Genomic DNA, 18549 nt, shown 5'->3' on the forward strand with positions numbered 1-18549 from the left:
CTAGAAGATTTGTGTGAAACGTTGTTTTTCCAGTGGCAGGTCTGTGCAATACTTTTATTTGCTGGAAAAACCCTCGTATGGATCTGATTTTAAATTAAGATTATTAAGACGTGGACCTGAGCTGACAACGTTTTATATGTTCACTGATACTAAAACTCTCAAACTGGAGCCCTGGAGTGGAAATAGAAAATGTTTAATGAGCTAAAATCTGTAGTTTTAGAGTGAAATATGCTTATTTTTCTGACTCTCACAGTTTGTGTTCTTGTTGACTGTTGATCAGTCTGAAACAGCTTTAATTAGGGTTAGGGTTAGGGTTAACCCTAACCCTAACCCTAACCCTAACCCTAATTAAAGCTGTTAGGGTTAGGGTTAGGGTTAACCCTAACCCTAACCCTAACCCTAACCCTCTTTTTCTCTGGATTCTTCTCATGTTTTGTGACGAGTCACAACTTTTCTTCACTCGCTGGGCAACAAAAACACATTCAACTAAAAAGCTTTAAAAGTGACTCCAAATAAATTGTCACAAAGAAAAGTGGTTGAACTTTAACTGCAAGATGAGAAAATAAACTCTTTTTATAGTTTTTTTTAAAGTTAAAAAACCAAAAGAATCTGTTTCCAAATGTGAAACTATTTAATTATAAATTGTGGAATATTTGTTTTTTTGGAAGGGATTTCAGTAACACCCTTTATTATTTTCTTTGGCAGCAAGATAAGAAATTATCTTAACTTTCGGATATGAATTTATATTTTTAAGAAAATTACAGGTAAATTGACAGAAAGTGAACATTTTAATAATCTGAACTCAAAGTTTAAAATTAAACAGAAAAATGCTACAATATGTAACAATGAATGCAAAATTACTTTTAAATATTCGTTAATAGATCAAATGTACAAGAATTAATAAAATTGTAAAATACATTTGAATTATTTCCTTTCAGACATGAAATTAAATTTGTTAATGTTTTACTTGTGTAAAACTTAAAAAAGCTAAAGATCTGACCTTTGTTGTTATTTTAAATGTAGTTACAGTTCCTTTAACTTTTTGTCGACACTTTGGGACAATTACTTGATCAAATGTAAAAATTCATCTTGATCCAGCGTCAAGATTATTTTAGAATAAATTAAAAAGAACTCTCAATAAAACTATTTGTAAAAGATGTTATATTTGACAGATTCTGTTACTTGTTGAACTTAAAGCACGTAAACACGGTTGATTCAGTTTATTTTCTCAGTTTAACATTGAACATTGTTGCCCAGTTTTACATTAAATTCACTCCTTTATAGCTCCAAATGGCTTCACTCTAACTTTAAGTTGCTCTATTTTCTGTGGAATTTTCTCCGTTTTAGGTCAAAGTCTCAGTTACTTTATATTGTCTGAGTTGCTCACTTTAATTCTTGAGTGATTTTTGAGTGGGGATTTATAATGAATGTGAATTTAGTCGATTTAATGTGTGTTTCAGTAGAACTAGTGAAGATTCAAGTCTTCTTTTTCTCTTTTTCCATCATTATTGTTTTTGTGTAATTTGTCCCGAGTTGATTTGTGGAAGTTTGATCTCAGGATGTATTTTTTTACATTACAAGAAAAGTAACTTGCACATGAGTATTTGGGCACAATTTAAAAGAAAAAGTTTATTTTCCCTTGTTCATTAAAAGAGATACATGAGTTTTGCTGCCCCTCTTGGCATTCTGAGGTACTGCAGAATTCATGGAAATTTGACACGTTAATCTGAAATCCTGCAGATGACGTCACTCCCCAAGACTCCAGATAACCTGGGAAAAACAAACGTTTTGAGGCCTTTTATCTTTAAAACGAGTCACAAAGTGCATTAATGTGCATAATGGAACATGAAGACAATGAAAGAATCTGAGGCCGTTTCCACGACAACGTTTCACCTGACAACACCTAATCCGCTAAATAAAGAGAGACAATGGTGTAGTTAGTCTGCCGGGCCACAGGAGGGCGCTGTTGCTTGATTTTGTTATGAAACTACACAGACGTGTGCAGAGAACCAAACACTATAAAGGTGAAGAAAATGGAGAGAACCTGACATCCTAGTGGACTGATGAGGAACCGGATGATATCAGGGAGAGTCTCAACTATTAAACTACTGATCTGGACCATAGAACTAGAATATGGACCGCGGGTCGTACCACTACGGGTCGTACCGCTACGGGTCGTACCACTACGGGTCGTACCGCTACGGGTCGTACCACTACGGGTCGTACCACTACGGGTCGTACCGCTACGGGTCGTACCGCTACGGGTCGTACCGCTACGGGTCGTACCGCTACGGGTCGTACCGCTACGGGTCATATCACTACGCGGCCGCCATGTTTGTTTACAACTGGATAATGAGGGGGGAGGGGGGGGGGGGGGGGGGGTGAGCAGTAACAGGCTCTGGAGCCTCCATCAGTCTCTGCAGGAGGGAACAGAGACCGTAAAAGAATCTTTCCACTTTGGGAGCCGCACTAAAAACTTTGCGGATCCAGTGGATCAGAACACTGGTGCCGTGTAAACGGACCCCCCAAAAGTGAAGAAAGTTTTGCGGATACACTGGAATTCGTTGTCATGGAAACGGGGCCTGGGTCTGGAGGCGTCCTACTGGTTTCCCCAAGAACGAGAGAAAACTAATGATTCAAGAAGCCTCAGTTCCTAGAAACAGTAGAACATTGTCAGTAGAACCATCGTCACAAAGTGCTTTAGAATAAGAACCAAACAGTTTGAAACTAAATCAAAAATCTGATATAAAAAAAATATATAAGTTAAATAGTAATAATTAAGAAGTCCATCTTGCCAATATGAAACAGGCTTCACTGAGAAGGTATGGGTATATTAGACGCAGCTGCACAAAAACAAATATTTGAATGTAATGAAATTATTTAAAAGGTATTATATGTAGGTAATACCATTTGTGTGCACTGGGTGGCAGCAGTGAGTCAGTGATCCTCAGCGTTTTAGCAGCGTTTTGTTTGTCATTGCCGAAACCTGCAGTCTTTGTTTTGAGTGTCTGACTCTTGTGCTTCTTCCTCTGCTGTTGACTCACTGCACCACCAGGTGGTAAGACATGGAACTGCAACACGGGTATTGCTGCAGGTCGCTTGTGATTGATCAATATTTTAGACTTAACAGTATCAAATCATGTACCTTTAAGGAAACAACACTTTGTTTAACATGAAGCAAACCGTCCTCGTGTGTCCATGAGCTTTATTAATACGGAAGATTGATCAGAATCTCAGACTAAACTTCCATTTCTTCCCGTGGACCCTAACCCTGTGGACCCTAACCCCGTGGACCCTAACCCTGTGGACCCTAACCCTGTGGACCCTAACCCCGTGGACCCTAACCCCGTGGACCCTAACCCCGTGGACCCTAACCCTGTGGACCCTAACCCCGTGGACCCTAACCCCGTGGACCCTAACCCCATGGACGTTACAGCTGCTTCACAGTCAAATGAAGGGGGGGACTGTAAGATACATATTTAATAAGATCATTCTGACTCGGAGAAGATTCAAAACACACGTCTGAATGGAACCCAAAAAGGCTTTAAAGGTAGAACACGGAAAAGTGAAGTAAAACCACTTTCATCCACTGGGTGGCAGCAGAGAGTCGCTTCCCTCACATTTCTAATCTTTTGCTGATTGTCAGCATTGTTCATCTTGTTCGAATCTGCTGCTGTCTTCTTCTGTTCTTACTGAAGGAAGGACAGTAAGTGGAGACTCACTGCACCACCTTGTGGTCTGAAGTGGTATTACAGGACTGATTAGCTTCTTGCTGATTCAGCTTATTCTGTTGTTTATTTTTAGTTTGATTTCTAAATGTTTCAGGCTAAGATAGTACACGTGGTACCTTTTATTGATACAACACAGTTTTTCCACTCTGTGATATGAAACGCTGCTCCTGAGTGTGTGTGAGGTGAACAAACATCCCTGCTGTAACCTGGTTGGAGCGTAGCTCAGATTATGACACTGTTGAAGAGCTAATCTGAGCTCTGCAGCAGGCACACTGACGCTCAACCTAATCTCAACACAAGATTTTCCAAGCCTTTGATTTCTTTCTGTAAATCTCTCATTTGCACTGTAATTGTGAGGAAGTTTGTCTGCGTTGATTCTGTACCGCCTTTTTTCATGTGAGCAAAAGTGACACTGAAACAGCTAATTATTGTACAGCTTCTCTGTTTTTGAAGAATAAAATTGATGTTTGCTTTTTGTTTTCAGTTCTTGTCTATTTTATTAAATTGAAATATGTTAAACAATCACTCTTTCACTTCTACAGCACAACAAAGAGACTCAAAGTGAGCACAGAGTGACCAAAATGAAATGGTAATGACGTCAAATAGAAACAAAAACAACTGTTAGGAAACATAAATGACTATGAAATGACACACAATTGAACACGTTAAACGTGAAAATGGTACATAAATGTGAGATGTGCAGAATAACCACAAAAATCTAAAATAACCAGAATGAGACACGGGATTAAAGAAGAAACACCACATGAACAATACAAACAAAAAGCAGTGAGGAAGAAATGTGCCTGAACTTTAAATAAAAAATGACCAAGTCACAACAGAAAACAAGAGAAAGTAAACCGCTATAAGGTCAAATAGAACTAAATCAAGACACAAAACAGCAATAAATATCAACAACAAAACTCCATTTGACACAAAGAAGGAAAAACTACATTACCAATACTAAATACAGATATAAAGCAATGAGAGACCACACAATTACCAAAACGTCCTGGAATGTTTGAGAAACAAACGACTACAGTGACATAAAATAACCTAATAAAAATAAGAGTGACCAAACAACATTAAACCGTCACGTCATGACTCACAAATGAAAGAGAGATAACCTTAAACCAAAATACAACAGAGCTGTAAAATACCCAAATGTGACACTAAATTAACACGCTCTAAATAAAGGACGCAACATGAAATTGTGAAAAAAAATAACCAGAATAAACAACAAATTGACACAAAATGAGGAAAAACGACCAAAAAAGGAATCAAACTTTTTTAAAACGACAAAAAAACATCTGGAAGTAAAGCTGGAACAAATGAGAAAGAGATTAAAACCAAACAAACACACAGAGAGGTGCAAAAATAAAAGTCACATTTGACCCAAAAGACTGAATAAAAAGTAAACATGTGAAATAAAAAAGAGAAAGTGAAACAACGTGACGCTGTAAGAGACACCGGAGTTAAAACTAACCGAGTGAAGCGAGATGAGTAAACATCTGGAGGTCAGAACTTTAGGATGTTTCACTTCTTATCTTTTATTTCGTCTTCATGGGTGCGGCTGGAAAAAAACTCTCAACGTTCCACTTTGGAGGGTCACATGACATCAGCTCTGCGCCGTGATTGGTTACCAGAAATCAATCTGAGCCGTGATTGGGTCTGCGCACTGTCAGTCAGACGACAGGGGCGTGGCCGGGGCGTGGCTGGGAGTCTCGGCTGGATCAAAACATTCCAGTTTGGAGGGGAGGTCACATGACATCAGCTCAACGCTATGGTTGGTTATCAGACATTCATCTGGGCCGTGATTGGTTCTGCGCCCTGTCAGTCACGTGTGAGGGGCATGTCCAGAGTTGGCGGTATAAAGAAGGCTCGGCTGGCTCACGGAGGACGGACATCGTCCAACATGTCTGCCGTGCCCGACGGGAAGAAGCTGGTCCGCAGCCCCAGCGGGCTCCGCATGGTGCCGGAGGAGGGCGCCTTCAGCAGCCCCTTCTGCCTCCGGGAGCCGCAGTGGGTGCCCGACCGAGAGGTGAGCTTCGCTCCGGGACACGAGCTTTGGGGAAGGAAGGCGCTAAGCTAGCTGCGGGGAGGTGGCGCTTCCGGTGGGAATCTTCAGAATAAAACAACCTGTGGCCCCTGTTTGACTTTCTGATTTGAAGTGATTCAATTCTTTTAAATTTTGATTATTACTTTGTTCAGAATTTCATATCTTCCACTTTTAGATTCTATCTTCCGGAGCTCGTCTCTCTGAGGCTTTGCTTTTCCTGTTTTGTTTGTTTTTACGCTCATCCTGTTTCTGTCGTACAACATTTGAGTCACATGAGTTTTTCTCTTACTTTTGGTTTTGTGGCCATGCTTTTACTGCACTTTGTGTTTTTTGTGCCCTTTTGTGATCATTTTGGTGCAGCGAGCATACCCAGCCACTAGTTGGTGCTGAAACACATGAATGTGTTATAAACATCCACAGGCAGGACTCCCGCCATGTGCTGTGGCAGTTTCACAAAAGTTGCGGTTTCCATGGAGACCGAGTCAGTTTTTAAAAAGTTCCACCTTGGAAGAATTCTTCAAAAAGTTGTGTTTTCAGAGGCTCTGTCGTCGTGGAAACGGGGCTTTAGTGTCATGTGACAGTTTTGTTTACATTATTTTGACCTTTTTCTTCTTCATCATGTTTTGTTGTCATTTTTCATCATTATGTTGGTTTATTATTAGTTCATGTTGTTGTCAACCTTTTCTGTATCTTTATGGTTATTTGGTTCCTTTAATGGTCTTTTTCAGTAACTTTGTGGCCGTTTAACATCTTTAATACACTTTGTTCTTTAGTCTTTGAAACAGTTGATCTGTTCATCATTTCTCTTGTGTAGTTTTCTGTTTATGAATTGTGTGTTGAGGTGAACTACACACTCAGAACAACTTAACTGAAGTAATTAATGTCTCAGTTTTATAAATATTTGGAAGTTTAATGTGTTTTGGAGTTTCTGTGCTTGTATTGTTTAAGGGAAACTGCCATTTTGATTCTGCTCTGCTAACAGCCGTGAGCTTGACTGGGCTCTTCCTCTTCCTCCTCCTCCTCTTCCTCCTGGCCCTGGGCAGGCTGTCACAGTGTCTCAGTCACTGCTGCAGCTCGTTAGTCAACATGTTAATTACTCACTTTGCTAGATATTACTTTTATTGTGTGTGTGTGTGTGTGTGTGTGTGTGTGTGTGTGTGTGTGTCCTGATCATCCTTTGGGCCACTTGTTATTGTTTACTTTCCCTCCTTATCATGGAGCTCAGTTTCTGTGTGTTTGTCTCACTTCTAGACATTTTGAGTCTGTGTTTAAAAGGGAGGAGGAGGAGGAGGAAGAGGAGGAGGAGGAAGAGGAGGAGGAAGAGGAGGAGGAAGAGGAGGAAGAGGAGTTAACCATGTGATGTCTGGATTCATGCAGGAATGTGAAAGCAGTGAGCTCAGCTGGTTGTGTAACTTCCTGTTTCTCCTCGTCCCCCAGTGTCCCAGGTGTATGCAGTGTGACACCAAGTTTGACTTCATCAGGAGGAAGGTCAGTCCACCGTGTCACGGCGAAGTGGGCGGAGCTTCTGCGTCTCTGTAGAACCTCCACTGCTGTCTGAAAGCTGTTGGTGCTGCGTTCCATCAGCTCCACTCTTAGTTTGTAAAATCACAGTTTCATTTGACTCACATGGAAGCTGAACAGAACAAAGTGAAGAGTGAATCTCTGGATTCTGAAGCGTCGATCCAGAGTCGTTCTGGCGCCGCCCTTCAGGCTTCAGCAGGAACATTCACTGTTTCACAACTTTATGTAGCTTGAAAGGCTGTAAAGTGGATTTTATGTTCTTTTTCTGCTCGAAACAAAAAAAAGCCCTGAAACTGCAGGGTCATGTTTGTCTCACGTATTTACAAAGTATGTAATATAGAGTTCTCTCAGCGGAGGAAGATGCTCTATAATCTGATGTTAGAGGAGGAAGATGCTCTATAATCTGATGTTAGAGAAGGAAGATGCTCTATAATCTGGAGGTATTGCTCAAACTAACAATGAGCTCAGTGAGTTGGATGAAGAGATGCAACTCTAACGTTTTATATTAAATCAAAACCAAAAGTAACCGCTGACTCCTTGTAGTGTGACGTAGCATGATGTGACGTAGCATTACGTAGCATGATGTGACGTAGCATGATGTGACGTAGCATTACGCAGCATGATGTGACGTAGCATTACGCAGCATGATGTGACGTTGCATGACGTGACGTAGCATGATGTGACGTAGCATATGACGCGGCATGATGTGACGTAGCATTACGCAGCATGACGTGACGTAGCATTACGCAGCATGATGTGACGTTGCATGATGTGACGTAGCATTACGCAGCATGACGTGACGTAGCATTACGCAGCATGATGTGACGTTGCATGATGTGACGCAGCATGATGTGACGTAGCATGACGCAGCATGATGTGACGTAGCATTACGCAGCATGACGTGACGTAGCATGATGTGACGTAGCATTACGCAGCATGACGTGACGCAGCATGATGTGACGTAGCATTACGCAGCATGACGTGACGTTGCATGATGTGACGTAGCATTACGCAGCATGACGTGACGCAGCATGATGTGACGCAGCATTACGCAGCATGATGTGACGTTGCATGATGTGACGTAGCATTACGCAGCATGACGTGACGCAGCATGATGTGACGTAGCATTACGCAGCATGACGTGACGTGACGATGTCGTTCTGCACTGCTGACGTCACTTCAGACGTTTGAACGGCGACGTTTGTTCCGCAGCATCACTGTCGGCGCTGCGGCCGCTGCTTCTGCGATAAGTGCTGCAGCAGGAAGGTGGCGCTGCCCCGCATGTGCTTCGTGGACCCGGTGCGACAGTGCGCCGAGTGCAGCCTGGCGTCCCAGAAGGAGAGCGAGTTCTACGACAAGCAGCTCAAAGTGCTGCTGGGAGGTGAGCAGCAGAATCACGTCTCGCCGTTTCTGCGGCCGGATGTCAAAATAAAAGTCTGCAGAGCCTCGGGGAGGAAAACTGAATGACCACATTTGAGAGTTTGTTTTGTTTCCAGGAGGAACCTTCGTGGTCACGGTGGGAATGTCGGAGAAGTCTGAAACCATGACGAGTCGCCTCTCCAACAACCACAGGTCGGCTTCAAACCTTCACAATAAAAGCTTTTAAAGACCTGCAGCTGTGTTCACTCCGTTTATCTTCCTGTTAAAGAGACGTCTGCTTTGATTGGAGCTCCTCTAACTTCCTCATTCTAAAGTAAAAGAAGACGCACTCATTCATCACAAACCAACAGTTTGTTCTCTTTAATCCAAACTTCAACTCTTTCTCTACTTTTATTTTCTGCTCACTGTTCTTTTTCTTCAGGATGTGCTGCAGCGGCGCCACCTGCAGTCAAAAATAATAATAACAGTAATGCATAGGTTTTATATTGTGATTTTCAGGACAGTCAAAGACACTTTCCAGTGCATCATTCATTCCCTCAATACTGGACGGGTTAGGGTTAGGGTTAGGGCTGGATAAAGGGTTAGTTAGGGTTAGGGCTGGATAAAGGGTTAGGGTTAGGGTTAGGGTTAGGGTTAGTGTTGGATAAAGGGTTAGGGTTAGATAAAGGGTTAGGGTTAGGGCTGGATAAAGGGTTAGGGTTAGGGTTAGGGCTGGATAAAGGGTTAGAGTTAGATAAAGGGTTAGAGTTAGGGTTAGGGTTAGAGTTAGATAAAGGGTTAGAGTTAGGGTTAGGGCTGGATAAAGGGTTAGGGTTAGATAAAGGGTTAGAGTTAGGGTTAGGGCTGGATAAAGGGTTAGGGTTGGATAAAGGGTTAGGGTTGGATAAAGGGTTAGGGTTGGATAAAGGGTTAGGGTTAGTGTTAGGGCTGGATAAAGGGTTAGTGTTAGGATTAGGGCTGGATAAAGGGTTAGGGTTAGGGCTGGATAAAGGGTTAGGGTTAGATAAAGGGTTAGAGTTAGGGCTGGATAAAGGGTTAGAGTTAGGGTTAGGGTTAGTGTTGGATAAAGGGTTAGGGCTGGATAAAGGGTTAGGGTTAGATAAAGGGTTAGAGTTAGGGTTAGGGCTGGATAAAGGGTTAGGGTTGGATAAAGGGTTAGGGTTAGTGTTAGGGCTGGATAAAGGGTTAGTGTTAGGATTAGGGCTGGATAAAGGGTTAGGGTTAGGGCTGGATAAAGGGTTAGGGTTAGGGCTGGATAAAGTTAGGGTTAGGATTAGGGCTGGATAAAGGGTTAGGGTTAGGGCTATGGCTGGATAAAGGGTTAGGGTTTGGGCTGGATAAAGGGTTAGGGTTGGGGCTGGATAAAGGGTTAGGGCTGGATAAAGGGTTAGGGTTAGGGTTGGATAAAGGGTTAGGGTTAGGGTTAGGGTTGGATAAAGGGTTAGGGTTGGATAAAGGGTCAGGGTTAGGGTTAGGGTTGGATAAAGGGTTAGGGTTGGGGTTGGATAAAGGGTTAGGGTTAGGGTTCGGGTTGGATAAAGGGTTAGGGTTGGATAAAGGGTTAGGGTTAGGGTTGGATAAAGGGTTAGGTTTGGGGTTGGATAAAGGGTTAGGGTTGGGGTTGGATAAAGGGTTAGGGATGGGGTTGGATAAAGGGTTAGGGTTAGGGTTAGGGTTGGATAAAGGGTTAGGGTTAGGGTTGGATAAAGGGTTAGGGTTGGGGTTGGATAAAGGGTTAGGGTTGGGGTTGGATAAAGGGTTAGGGTTGGGGTTGGATAAAGGGTTAGGGTTAGGGTTGGATAAAGGGTTAGGGTTGGGGTTGGATAAAGGGTTAGGGTTGGGGTTGGATAAAGGGTTAGGGTTGGGGTTGGATAAAGGGTTAGGGTTAGGGTTGGATAAAGGGTTAGGGTTGGGGTTGGATAAAGGGTTAGGGTTGGGGTTGGATAAAGGGTTAGGGTTGGGGTTGGATAAAGGGTTAGGGTTAGGGTTGGATAAAGGGTTAGGGTTAGGGTTGGATAAAGGGTTAGGGTTAGGGTTAGGATTAGGGTTTGATAAAGGGTTAGGGTTGGGATTAGGGTTTGATAAAGGGTTAGGGTTGGGATTAGGGTTGGATAAACTACGTCTGGAGTCACAGCCGACTGGGAAAGATGGAAAATGTTCAAAACAAAGTTCTTTTTTTTTTAATAAAAATTATATTTGGAGGACGAATACAAGACGACACATTTATTGAAGTAATAAAAAAACCTGTAATAATAATAATAATAGTGATGAAGCACAGAACAGTCAGTTTGAAAGGAATCTCCTTGTTGGTACTTTAAGAGAAACGGTATTAGAAGTGATCCAGGTGTTTGTCCTGCAGGTACCTGTTCCTGGACGGAGACGGTCACCTGGAGGTGGAGCTCTCCAGGATCTCCAGCATGCAGATCTTAACGGACGGATCCAGTCCTGGAGGTGATCTTCCTCTTTTTAAACATTCATAATAGAATCAACTCATTTCTTCTGTCTAACCCCAACGGCTGAATCTGGTTCCTCTGGACTAACAAGTCTCCTCTCTGCTGGTCCTCCTGCTCCTCTTCATCCTCCTGCTCCTCCTTTATATCCTCTTTATCTTCCTCCTCCTCTTCATCCTCTTCATCTTCTTCCTCCTGCTCCTCTTCCTCCTGCGGTCTCAGAAACTGACCTTCACACTTACACCAGCCTGCTGGACAACCACTTCCTGTCTGAAGGTGAGCGTCTCTCTGCTGCTTCATGTTTCTCCTCGTAAAACTTCCAGAGTTCCGTTCAGTCCAGGTTCCAGCCAGACCAGGACCGGGTCTGAGTCTGGGACCGGGACCCTTTGAGGGCCACGACAGACCAAACGCTGGTCCAGGACTTTGTCGTCTGTCAGGATCACTTCCTCTGCATGAGTTGAAGGAAGAAACAGACTGAGACACTTTCCTCAAGTCCTCGAGATAAAACCTTCACGAGTCTGAAACTCTGGTCGTTACTTCCTCTGGTCGTTACTTCCTCTGGTCGTTACTTCCTCTGGTCTCTACTTCCTCTGGTCTCTACTTCCTCTGGTCGTTACTTCCTCTGGTCCTTACTTCCTCTGGTCGTTACTTCCTCTGGTCGTTACCACCTCTGGTCTCTACTTCCTCTCTCTGGTCTTTACTTCCTCTCTGGTCGGTACTTCCTCTCTGGTCTTTACTTCCTCTGGTCTTTACTTCCTCTCTGGTCTTTACTTCCTCTCTGGTCGTTACTTCCTCTCTGGTCTTTACTTCCTCTCTGGTCGTTACTTCCTCTCTGGTCTTTACTTCCGCTGGTCGTTACTTCCTCTCTCTGGTCTTTACTTCCTCTCTGGTCGTTACTTCCTCTGGTCGTTACTTCCTCTGGTTGTTACTTCCTCTGGTCGTTACTTCCTCTCTCTGGTTGTTACTTCCTCTGGTCGTTACTTCCTCTGGTCGTTACTTCCTCTCTCTGGTCGTTACTTCCTCTGGTCTTTACTTCCTCTGGTCGTTACTTCCTCTCTCTGGTCTTTACTTCCTCTCTCTGGTCTTTACTTCCTCTCTGGTCGTTACTTCCTCTGGTCTTTACTTCCTCTGGTCGTTACTTCCTCTGGTCTTTACTTCCTCTGGTCGTTACTTCCTCTGGTCGTTACTTCCTCTGGTCTTTACTTCCTCTGGTCGTTACTTCCTCTGGTCTTTACTTCCTCTCTGGTCGTTACTTCCTCTCTGGTCGTTACTTCCTCTCTGGTCTTTACTTCCTCTGGTCTTTACTTCCTCTCTGGTCGTTACTTCCTCTGGTCTCTACTTCCTCTGGTCTTTACTTCCTCTCTGGTCGTTACTGCCTCTCTGGTCTTTACTTCCTCCCTGCTCGTTACTTCCTCTCTGGTCTTTACTTCCTCTGGTCTTTACTTCCTCTCTGGTCGTTACTTCCTCTCTGGTCGTTACTTCCTCTCTGGTCGTTACTTCCTTTGGTCTTTACTTCCTCTCTCTGGTCTTTACTTCCTCTGGTCTTTACTTCCTCTGGTCTTTACTTCCGCTGGTCGTTACTTCCTCTGGTCGTTACTTCCTCTGGTCTTTACTTCCTCTGGTCTTTACTTCCTCTGGTCGTTACTTCCTCTGGTCTTTACTTCCTCTGGTCGTTACTTCCTCTGGTCTTTACTTCCTCTGGTCGTTACTTCCTCTGGTCGTTACTTCCTCTCTCTGGTCGATACTTCCTCTCCCTGGTCTTTACTTCCTCTCTGGTCGTTACTTCCTCTGGTCGTTACTTCCTCTGGTCGTTACTTCCTCTGGTCTTTACTTCCTCTGGTCGTTACTTCCTCTCTGGTCGTTACTTCCTCTGGTCGTTACTTCCTCTGGTCTTTACTTCCTCTGGTCGTTACTTCCTCTGGTCGTTACTTCCTCTGGTCGTTACTTCCTCTCTCTGGTCTTTACTTCCTCTGGTCTTTACTTCCTCTGGTCTTTACTTCCTCTGGTCGTTACTTCCTCTGGTCGTTACTTCCTCTCTCTGGTCGTTACTTCCTATCTGGTCGTTACTTCCTCTGGTCGTTACTTCCTCTGGTCGTTACTTCCTCTCTCTGGTCGTTACTTCCTCTGGTCGTTACTTCCTCTCTCTGGTCGTTACTTCCTCTGGTCGTTACTTCCTCTGGTCGTTACTTCCTCTCTCTGGTCGTTACTTCCTATCTGGTCGTTACTTCCTCTGGTCGTTACTTCCTCTGGTCGTTACTTCCTCTCTCTGGTCGTTACTTCCTCTGGTCGTTACTTCCTCTCTCTGGTCGTTACTTCCTCTGGTCGTTACTTCCTCTGGTCGTTACTTCCTCTCTCTGGTCGTTACTTCCTATCTGGTCGTTACGTCCTCTGGTCGTTACTTCCTCTGGTCGTTACTTCCTCTCTCTGGTCGTTACTTCCTCTGGTCGTTACTTCCTCTCTCTGGTCGTTACTTCCTCTGGTCGTTACTTCCTCTGGTCGTTACTTCCTCTCTCTGGTCGTTACTTCCTCTGGTCGTTACTTCCTCTCTCTGGTCGTTACTTCCTATCTGGGCGTTACTTCCTCTGGTCGTTACTTCCTCTCTCTGGTCGTTACTTCCTCTGGTCGTTACTTCCTCTGGTCGTTACTTCCTCTCTCTGGTCGTTACTTCCTCTGGTCGTTACTTCCTCTGGTCGTTACTTCCTCTCTCTGGTCGTTACTTCCTATCTGGTCGTTACTTCCTCTCTCTGGTCGTTACTTCCTCTGGTCTTTACTTCCTCTGGTCGTTACTTCCTCTGGTCTTTACTTCCTCTCTGGTCGTTACTTCCTCTGGTCGTTACTTCCTCTCTCTGGTCGTTACTTCCTCTGGTCGTTACTTCCTCTGGTCGTTACTTCCTCTGGTCGTTACTTCCTCTCTCTGGTCGTTACTTCCTCTGGTCTTTACTTCCTCTGGTCGTTACTTCCTCTGGTCTTTACTTCCTCTCTGGTCGTTACTTCCTCTGGTCGTTACTTCCTCTCTCTGGTCGTTACTTCCTATCTGGTCGTTACTTCCTCTGGTCTTTACTTCCTCTCTGGTCGTTACTTCCTATCTGGTCGTTACTTCCTCTGGTCTTTACTTCCTCTCTGGTCTTTACTTCCTCTCTGGTCGTTACTTCCTCTCTGGTCGTTACTTCCTCTCTCTGGTCTTTACTTCCTCTCTGGTCGTTACTTCCTCTGGTCGTTACTTCCTCTGGTCTTTACTTCCTCTCTGGTCGTTACTTCCTATCTGGTCGTTACTTCCTCTGGTCGTTACTTCCTCTTGTCGTCATGTGGAAACATTCAACATCCATCATTTCAGCCTCACACAGCCGCTGCTTTATTTTTTTATATATGTATGTGTTTATGTATGTATGTATGTATGTATGTATGTATGTATGTATGTATGTATGTATGTATGTATGTATGTATGTATGTATGTATGTATGTATGTATGTATGTATGTATGTATGTATGTATGTATGTATGTATGTATGTATGTATTTATTTATTTATTTATTTATTTCCAAACATGTTTAAAAACAACCCCAAAAGGGAGACTAGAATGAAGAGTTGATGCGACGCTCCTGTTTTCTAGTCCTTCATGTTAGAAAAGCGTCAGGAAGAAGTTTAACTTTAATCTTTATGGACAGACGTCATGTTAAAACCAAAACTGTCCTCCCCCGAGCAGAGAGACAAACCCTGAACCCCGCCACAATAAGATCTTTGTATTTTCTTTTTAATTGTATTCAGTTTGAAGTGTTTAACCTCCAGACAGAATTTATTCCATCAGATCCAACCTGTTTCTCTCTTTAACCACGAGGCGACTTGCTCCTCCTCCATCAGATCAACCTGCTGCTCTTTGTTTTGTTCCTCTCATGTCTCGTCTTTTTATTCTTTCTTGGAGTTTGTTTCCTCCGAAGATCCGACAGATTCCAACGTTTCATCCTGAAGGTCTTGAATTGTTTCTCAGGAGGGACGAGTCGTCCCAGTGGCATGCTGCTGCTCTACAGGCCCAGCGGCTCGCAGGACGGCCAGCAGCTCCGCATGGAGGCGGCCGACGACAGGAAGCTGGCGTCCTTATGGCTGGCCGCCATGCACAAGGTCTCACACACACACACACACACACACACACACACACACACACACCGTTAATCTCAGCTAAAGTAACTAGTAATTCTGCACATGCTCAGTAGAGCCAATCAAACAAAGTTTCCTCCGTGGTGTCATGACTCCCAGTTTCTATTCTCCTGGACTTGGTAGTTTATTTTGACAGTCACCATAATAACTGTGTGTGTGTGTGTGTGTGTGGGTGTGTGGGTGTGTGGGTGGGTGTGTGTGTGTGGGTGGGTGTGGGTGTGTGGGTGGGTGTGTGTGTGTGGGTGGGTGTGGGTGTGTGGGTGGGTGTGGGTGTGTGACAACAGCACCAACTAGTGGGCCAACATGAAAACTACATAATTCCCTGGATGAATCAAATTCTCGTCTTAATTAATCTCCTCGTCTTTCTTCTTCTCCTGGCAGGCGGCCAAACTTCTGTATGAAGCTCGGGACCAGTGAAGACCTGGACCTCCTCTCTAGATGGACCCTCCCGCCTCCAGGTGCCCCCCCCCCCCCCCCCCCCAGGTTTCTGGATGACTTTCTTCAGATGATTTTTCTGGTCGAGCGAAAGAGAGTTTCTACAAAAACACTTTATTACCTCAATAACAAGTACTTTGTACATAGTACTTACCATGAATACGCTGATTGTGTCTTTTCCTTCATCACACGAGTGTCTGGTTCAGCTCGTCCAGCAGGGCGGCGCCGGTGTCGTCTGTTCCCTGACCCTTGCTCAGCAGGATGTTTCCTCGCTGCTGGCCGTCCGGAGCGCCGGACTTTGGCTTGAAGACAAACAAAGGACTCGGCCTCTAATCCCTCTAATCCCTCTAATCCCTTTAAAAGACTCTGGAAAGCCGCCGCTGGCGTTTCAGGGAAGCTTTACACGCTGGTTCGTCACTAATCCCAGAAATCAATCTTATGTTGTTCGAGGTTTTCCCCCTTTTGTGTCTGAACCTATTGGACACCGTTAAAACGTCTAGTGGAATTATTTCCATTTATTTTACATTAAAGGCCCTTAATCTGCTGGATTACAGTATTTTAATCTGTTATTTCTCTTTTGCTGCTTTTCAAAACTACCAGCTAATCTCCAGTTTCATATAATCTGTGTTTGACACTGATAAACAAAAGTAAAGTAGAACAGAGATACTGTGACTCCATCCAAACGTCAGAATGAAGAATTTCACTTCCATCAACAACTTCAACATATTTTATTACAGAAGTGATGAGTCGGCACATTTTAACTCTTCGTTTGTGCTTTTTGGTTTCGATCATAACAACTGACTTCTCGGCACAGTGGACTCCAGAAACAGCTCAACAAAAACAAACAAAAAGCACAAATATTGGAATGAAACTAACTATACTGCCCCCATGTGGCAAAGCGTCGTCATTGCAGCTTAAAGTGCCAGTTTAACTTCTTGGTTCGGTTTAAAACCCAGCATGAAGAGCTGAAAGGCATTCTGGGAAAAGTAGGAAGCAACAGAAACGTTCCTAAAATCCAACAAGCAGCACAGATTTCTGTAATTTCTCAAGAAGAAACGTCGGGGTGGATTTTTCCTTTAATGGGAATTCAAACAGGAAGTGAACGTTCAGGGTCAAATAAAACCGACTGCGTGTTGGTTCTCAAGGGGTTAACCCCCCCCCCCCCCCCCCCCCCCCCCAGAACAAATGTAGGGAATCTCTGAGAGCAAAATTAAAATTTTGAGGGTAAAGGCAAAATCTGAATTTAAGATTTTCACAAATTATGTTTAACAAAAGTTTCAATATTTTTAATTTACTCTGAAGTTTTCAATTTGAAGTTTGACCCAAATTTTTATGAAGTTTTTGTTTGAATTTATTTTCATTGACGTAAAAATATAAACCGTAAAAACAAAATTGAAAGAAAAAAGCTCAATTTGAACAATTAATCAGAAAATAGACAAATTTCTCAGATTAAAAATGAATTTTAACAAAAACAGAAAAGACAGACTAAGATTAGAAAATAACATTTAGAGCATATGGAATTCAAATGGATTTGAAAGAATTAAAGTCTAATTAGAAGAATATAAACAGAATTTGAGAAGAAAGTAAAATATTGGAAATCCAAATTTTACAGAAATATTTCATTTTCTTATTTTTGCAGTTTTGAATCTTTCAGTTAAACTTTGTCTCTCACAAGGAATACATAAAGGCTTTAAAGGAAGTTTCATCTATCAAACTTTTGTACAAGTTATTTTGTGAAATATTCAACATTAAGGAGTGTGTACTTTTTAAGCTGAACTGTAGTTTTTCAGCGTTTCTTCCTCTTTGATCAGATTGTGAGGTTCAGATCCGCTGAAGACTTTATCTGTTCGTCTCTACGACTTCCTGTCGCTTCTTATCGCCACCGGGTGTCACATTTAGTACTTAAAATAAATCAAACTGTTGATGTGGAAAAAAAACTAATACTTTGTGAGAAAACTTCTGATCTAAACATTGAAGTACTAACTTCAGTAAACTGTCCTGATTCTAAATACTACGTAGAATGAGAAAGAATTCAAACGACTTAGAAGCTCCAGAAATCTGAAAACTTAATGTTTGGATTTGACATTTTCTCTCATTCAGATCTGAAGAAAATGTTCCGGATTATTAATCCTGTAACTTCTAAACTATTGGAGGAATCCCTGCAGTGGCACCCTCTTGTGGCACAAACCGGTATTACCATAATGTGAGCACACTAATGCCAGTCAGAGTACATTCATTTCAATGTTTATTTGTCGTATTTCAAGTTACTGTGAGCGAGAAAATATCCCATATTGTCCCTTTAAGAAAAGAACAACTTTAAAAAGGTCGGAATGTGACAAAAACGCAATTGTTGGCTTTTTTAATCGCCTGTTCTCCCTCGTGAAGTTTATTTTTCTACGCTGTTCACCTAAGAAACGGACTCCGGTCGGTACGTCGGACCGAGGTACCGACGGACCGAGGTACCGGGGGACCGAGGTACCGAGGTTCCGAGGTACCGGGGGCGCAGTGTGACGTCGGTTTGGGCTGCGCTGATGTCATCTCGTCTTTTCTGTGGGATAATGATGAGATGACGTCTGAAATGATGATGAACTGGAGCAGTTTGATGACGACGTTCTCGTCCTCCGGTTCATTTCCTCCGTTTGCTCAGAACTCCCCGTCGTCACTCGGTGTTTGTTGGTTCCTGCACTTTATTGGTTCCTGTGCTTCACTTCTCTTCTGGTTTATTATTCTGTCCACAAGAATAAAATCAAAGTGTTTTACAGTTTGTGGCCTCGTCTGTCTGTTTGTGTCAAATAATCTGAAGTTACACTACTTTTCTTCTCAA

General features: G+C 43.2%; 1 protein-coding gene across 3 annotated transcripts; it reads left to right on the top strand.

Moving 5' to 3' along the window:
• The first annotated feature begins 5592 nt into the window (after window positions 1-5592).
• On the top strand, window positions 5593-18489 carry zfyve21 (zinc finger, FYVE domain containing 21). Of its 3 annotated transcripts, XM_080480138.1 has the most exons (8): window positions 5599-5769; window positions 7225-7275; window positions 8521-8689; window positions 8805-8880; window positions 11048-11139; window positions 11361-11414; window positions 15124-15254; window positions 15672-18489. In XM_080480138.1, the coding sequence occupies exons 1-8, from the start codon at window positions 5644-5646 to the stop codon at window positions 15705-15707; spliced, it is 735 nt and encodes a 244-aa protein (XP_080336264.1). In that variant the 5' UTR covers window positions 5599-5643; the 3' UTR covers window positions 15708-18489. The 3 variants fall into 3 exon arrangements, with proteins under 3 accessions (XP_080336265.1, XP_080336264.1, XP_080336266.1); XM_080480139.1 differs by lacking the exon at window positions 11361-11414 and having other exon boundaries at window positions 5593-5769; window positions 15105-15254; XM_080480140.1 differs by lacking the exon at window positions 11361-11414 and having other exon boundaries at window positions 5607-5769.
• The last annotated feature ends 60 nt before the right edge of the window (window positions 18490-18549 follow it).

This window comes from Lipophrys pholis (assembly GCF_963383615.2).
Source record: "Lipophrys pholis genome assembly, chromosome: 14".
In the NCBI taxonomy this organism is placed as follows: Eukaryota; Metazoa; Chordata; class Actinopteri; order Blenniiformes; family Blenniidae; genus Lipophrys; species Lipophrys pholis.

What these genes read in the sequence shown, in the direction of transcription:
- zfyve21 (XM_080480138.1), top strand. Translation starts at nt 5,644, where the DNA reads ATGTCTGCCGTGCCCGACGGGAAGAAGCTGGTCCGCAGCCCCAGCGGG. An exon ending in TTGACTTCATCAGGAGGAAG is followed by an intron (nt 7,276 to 8,520) that starts GTCAGTCCACCG and finishes TTTGTTCCGCAG; the next exon opens with CATCACTGTCGGCGCTGCGG. An exon ending in GCTCAAAGTGCTGCTGGGAG is followed by an intron (nt 8,690 to 8,804) that starts GTGAGCAGCAGA and finishes TTTTGTTTCCAG; the next exon opens with GAGGAACCTTCGTGGTCACG.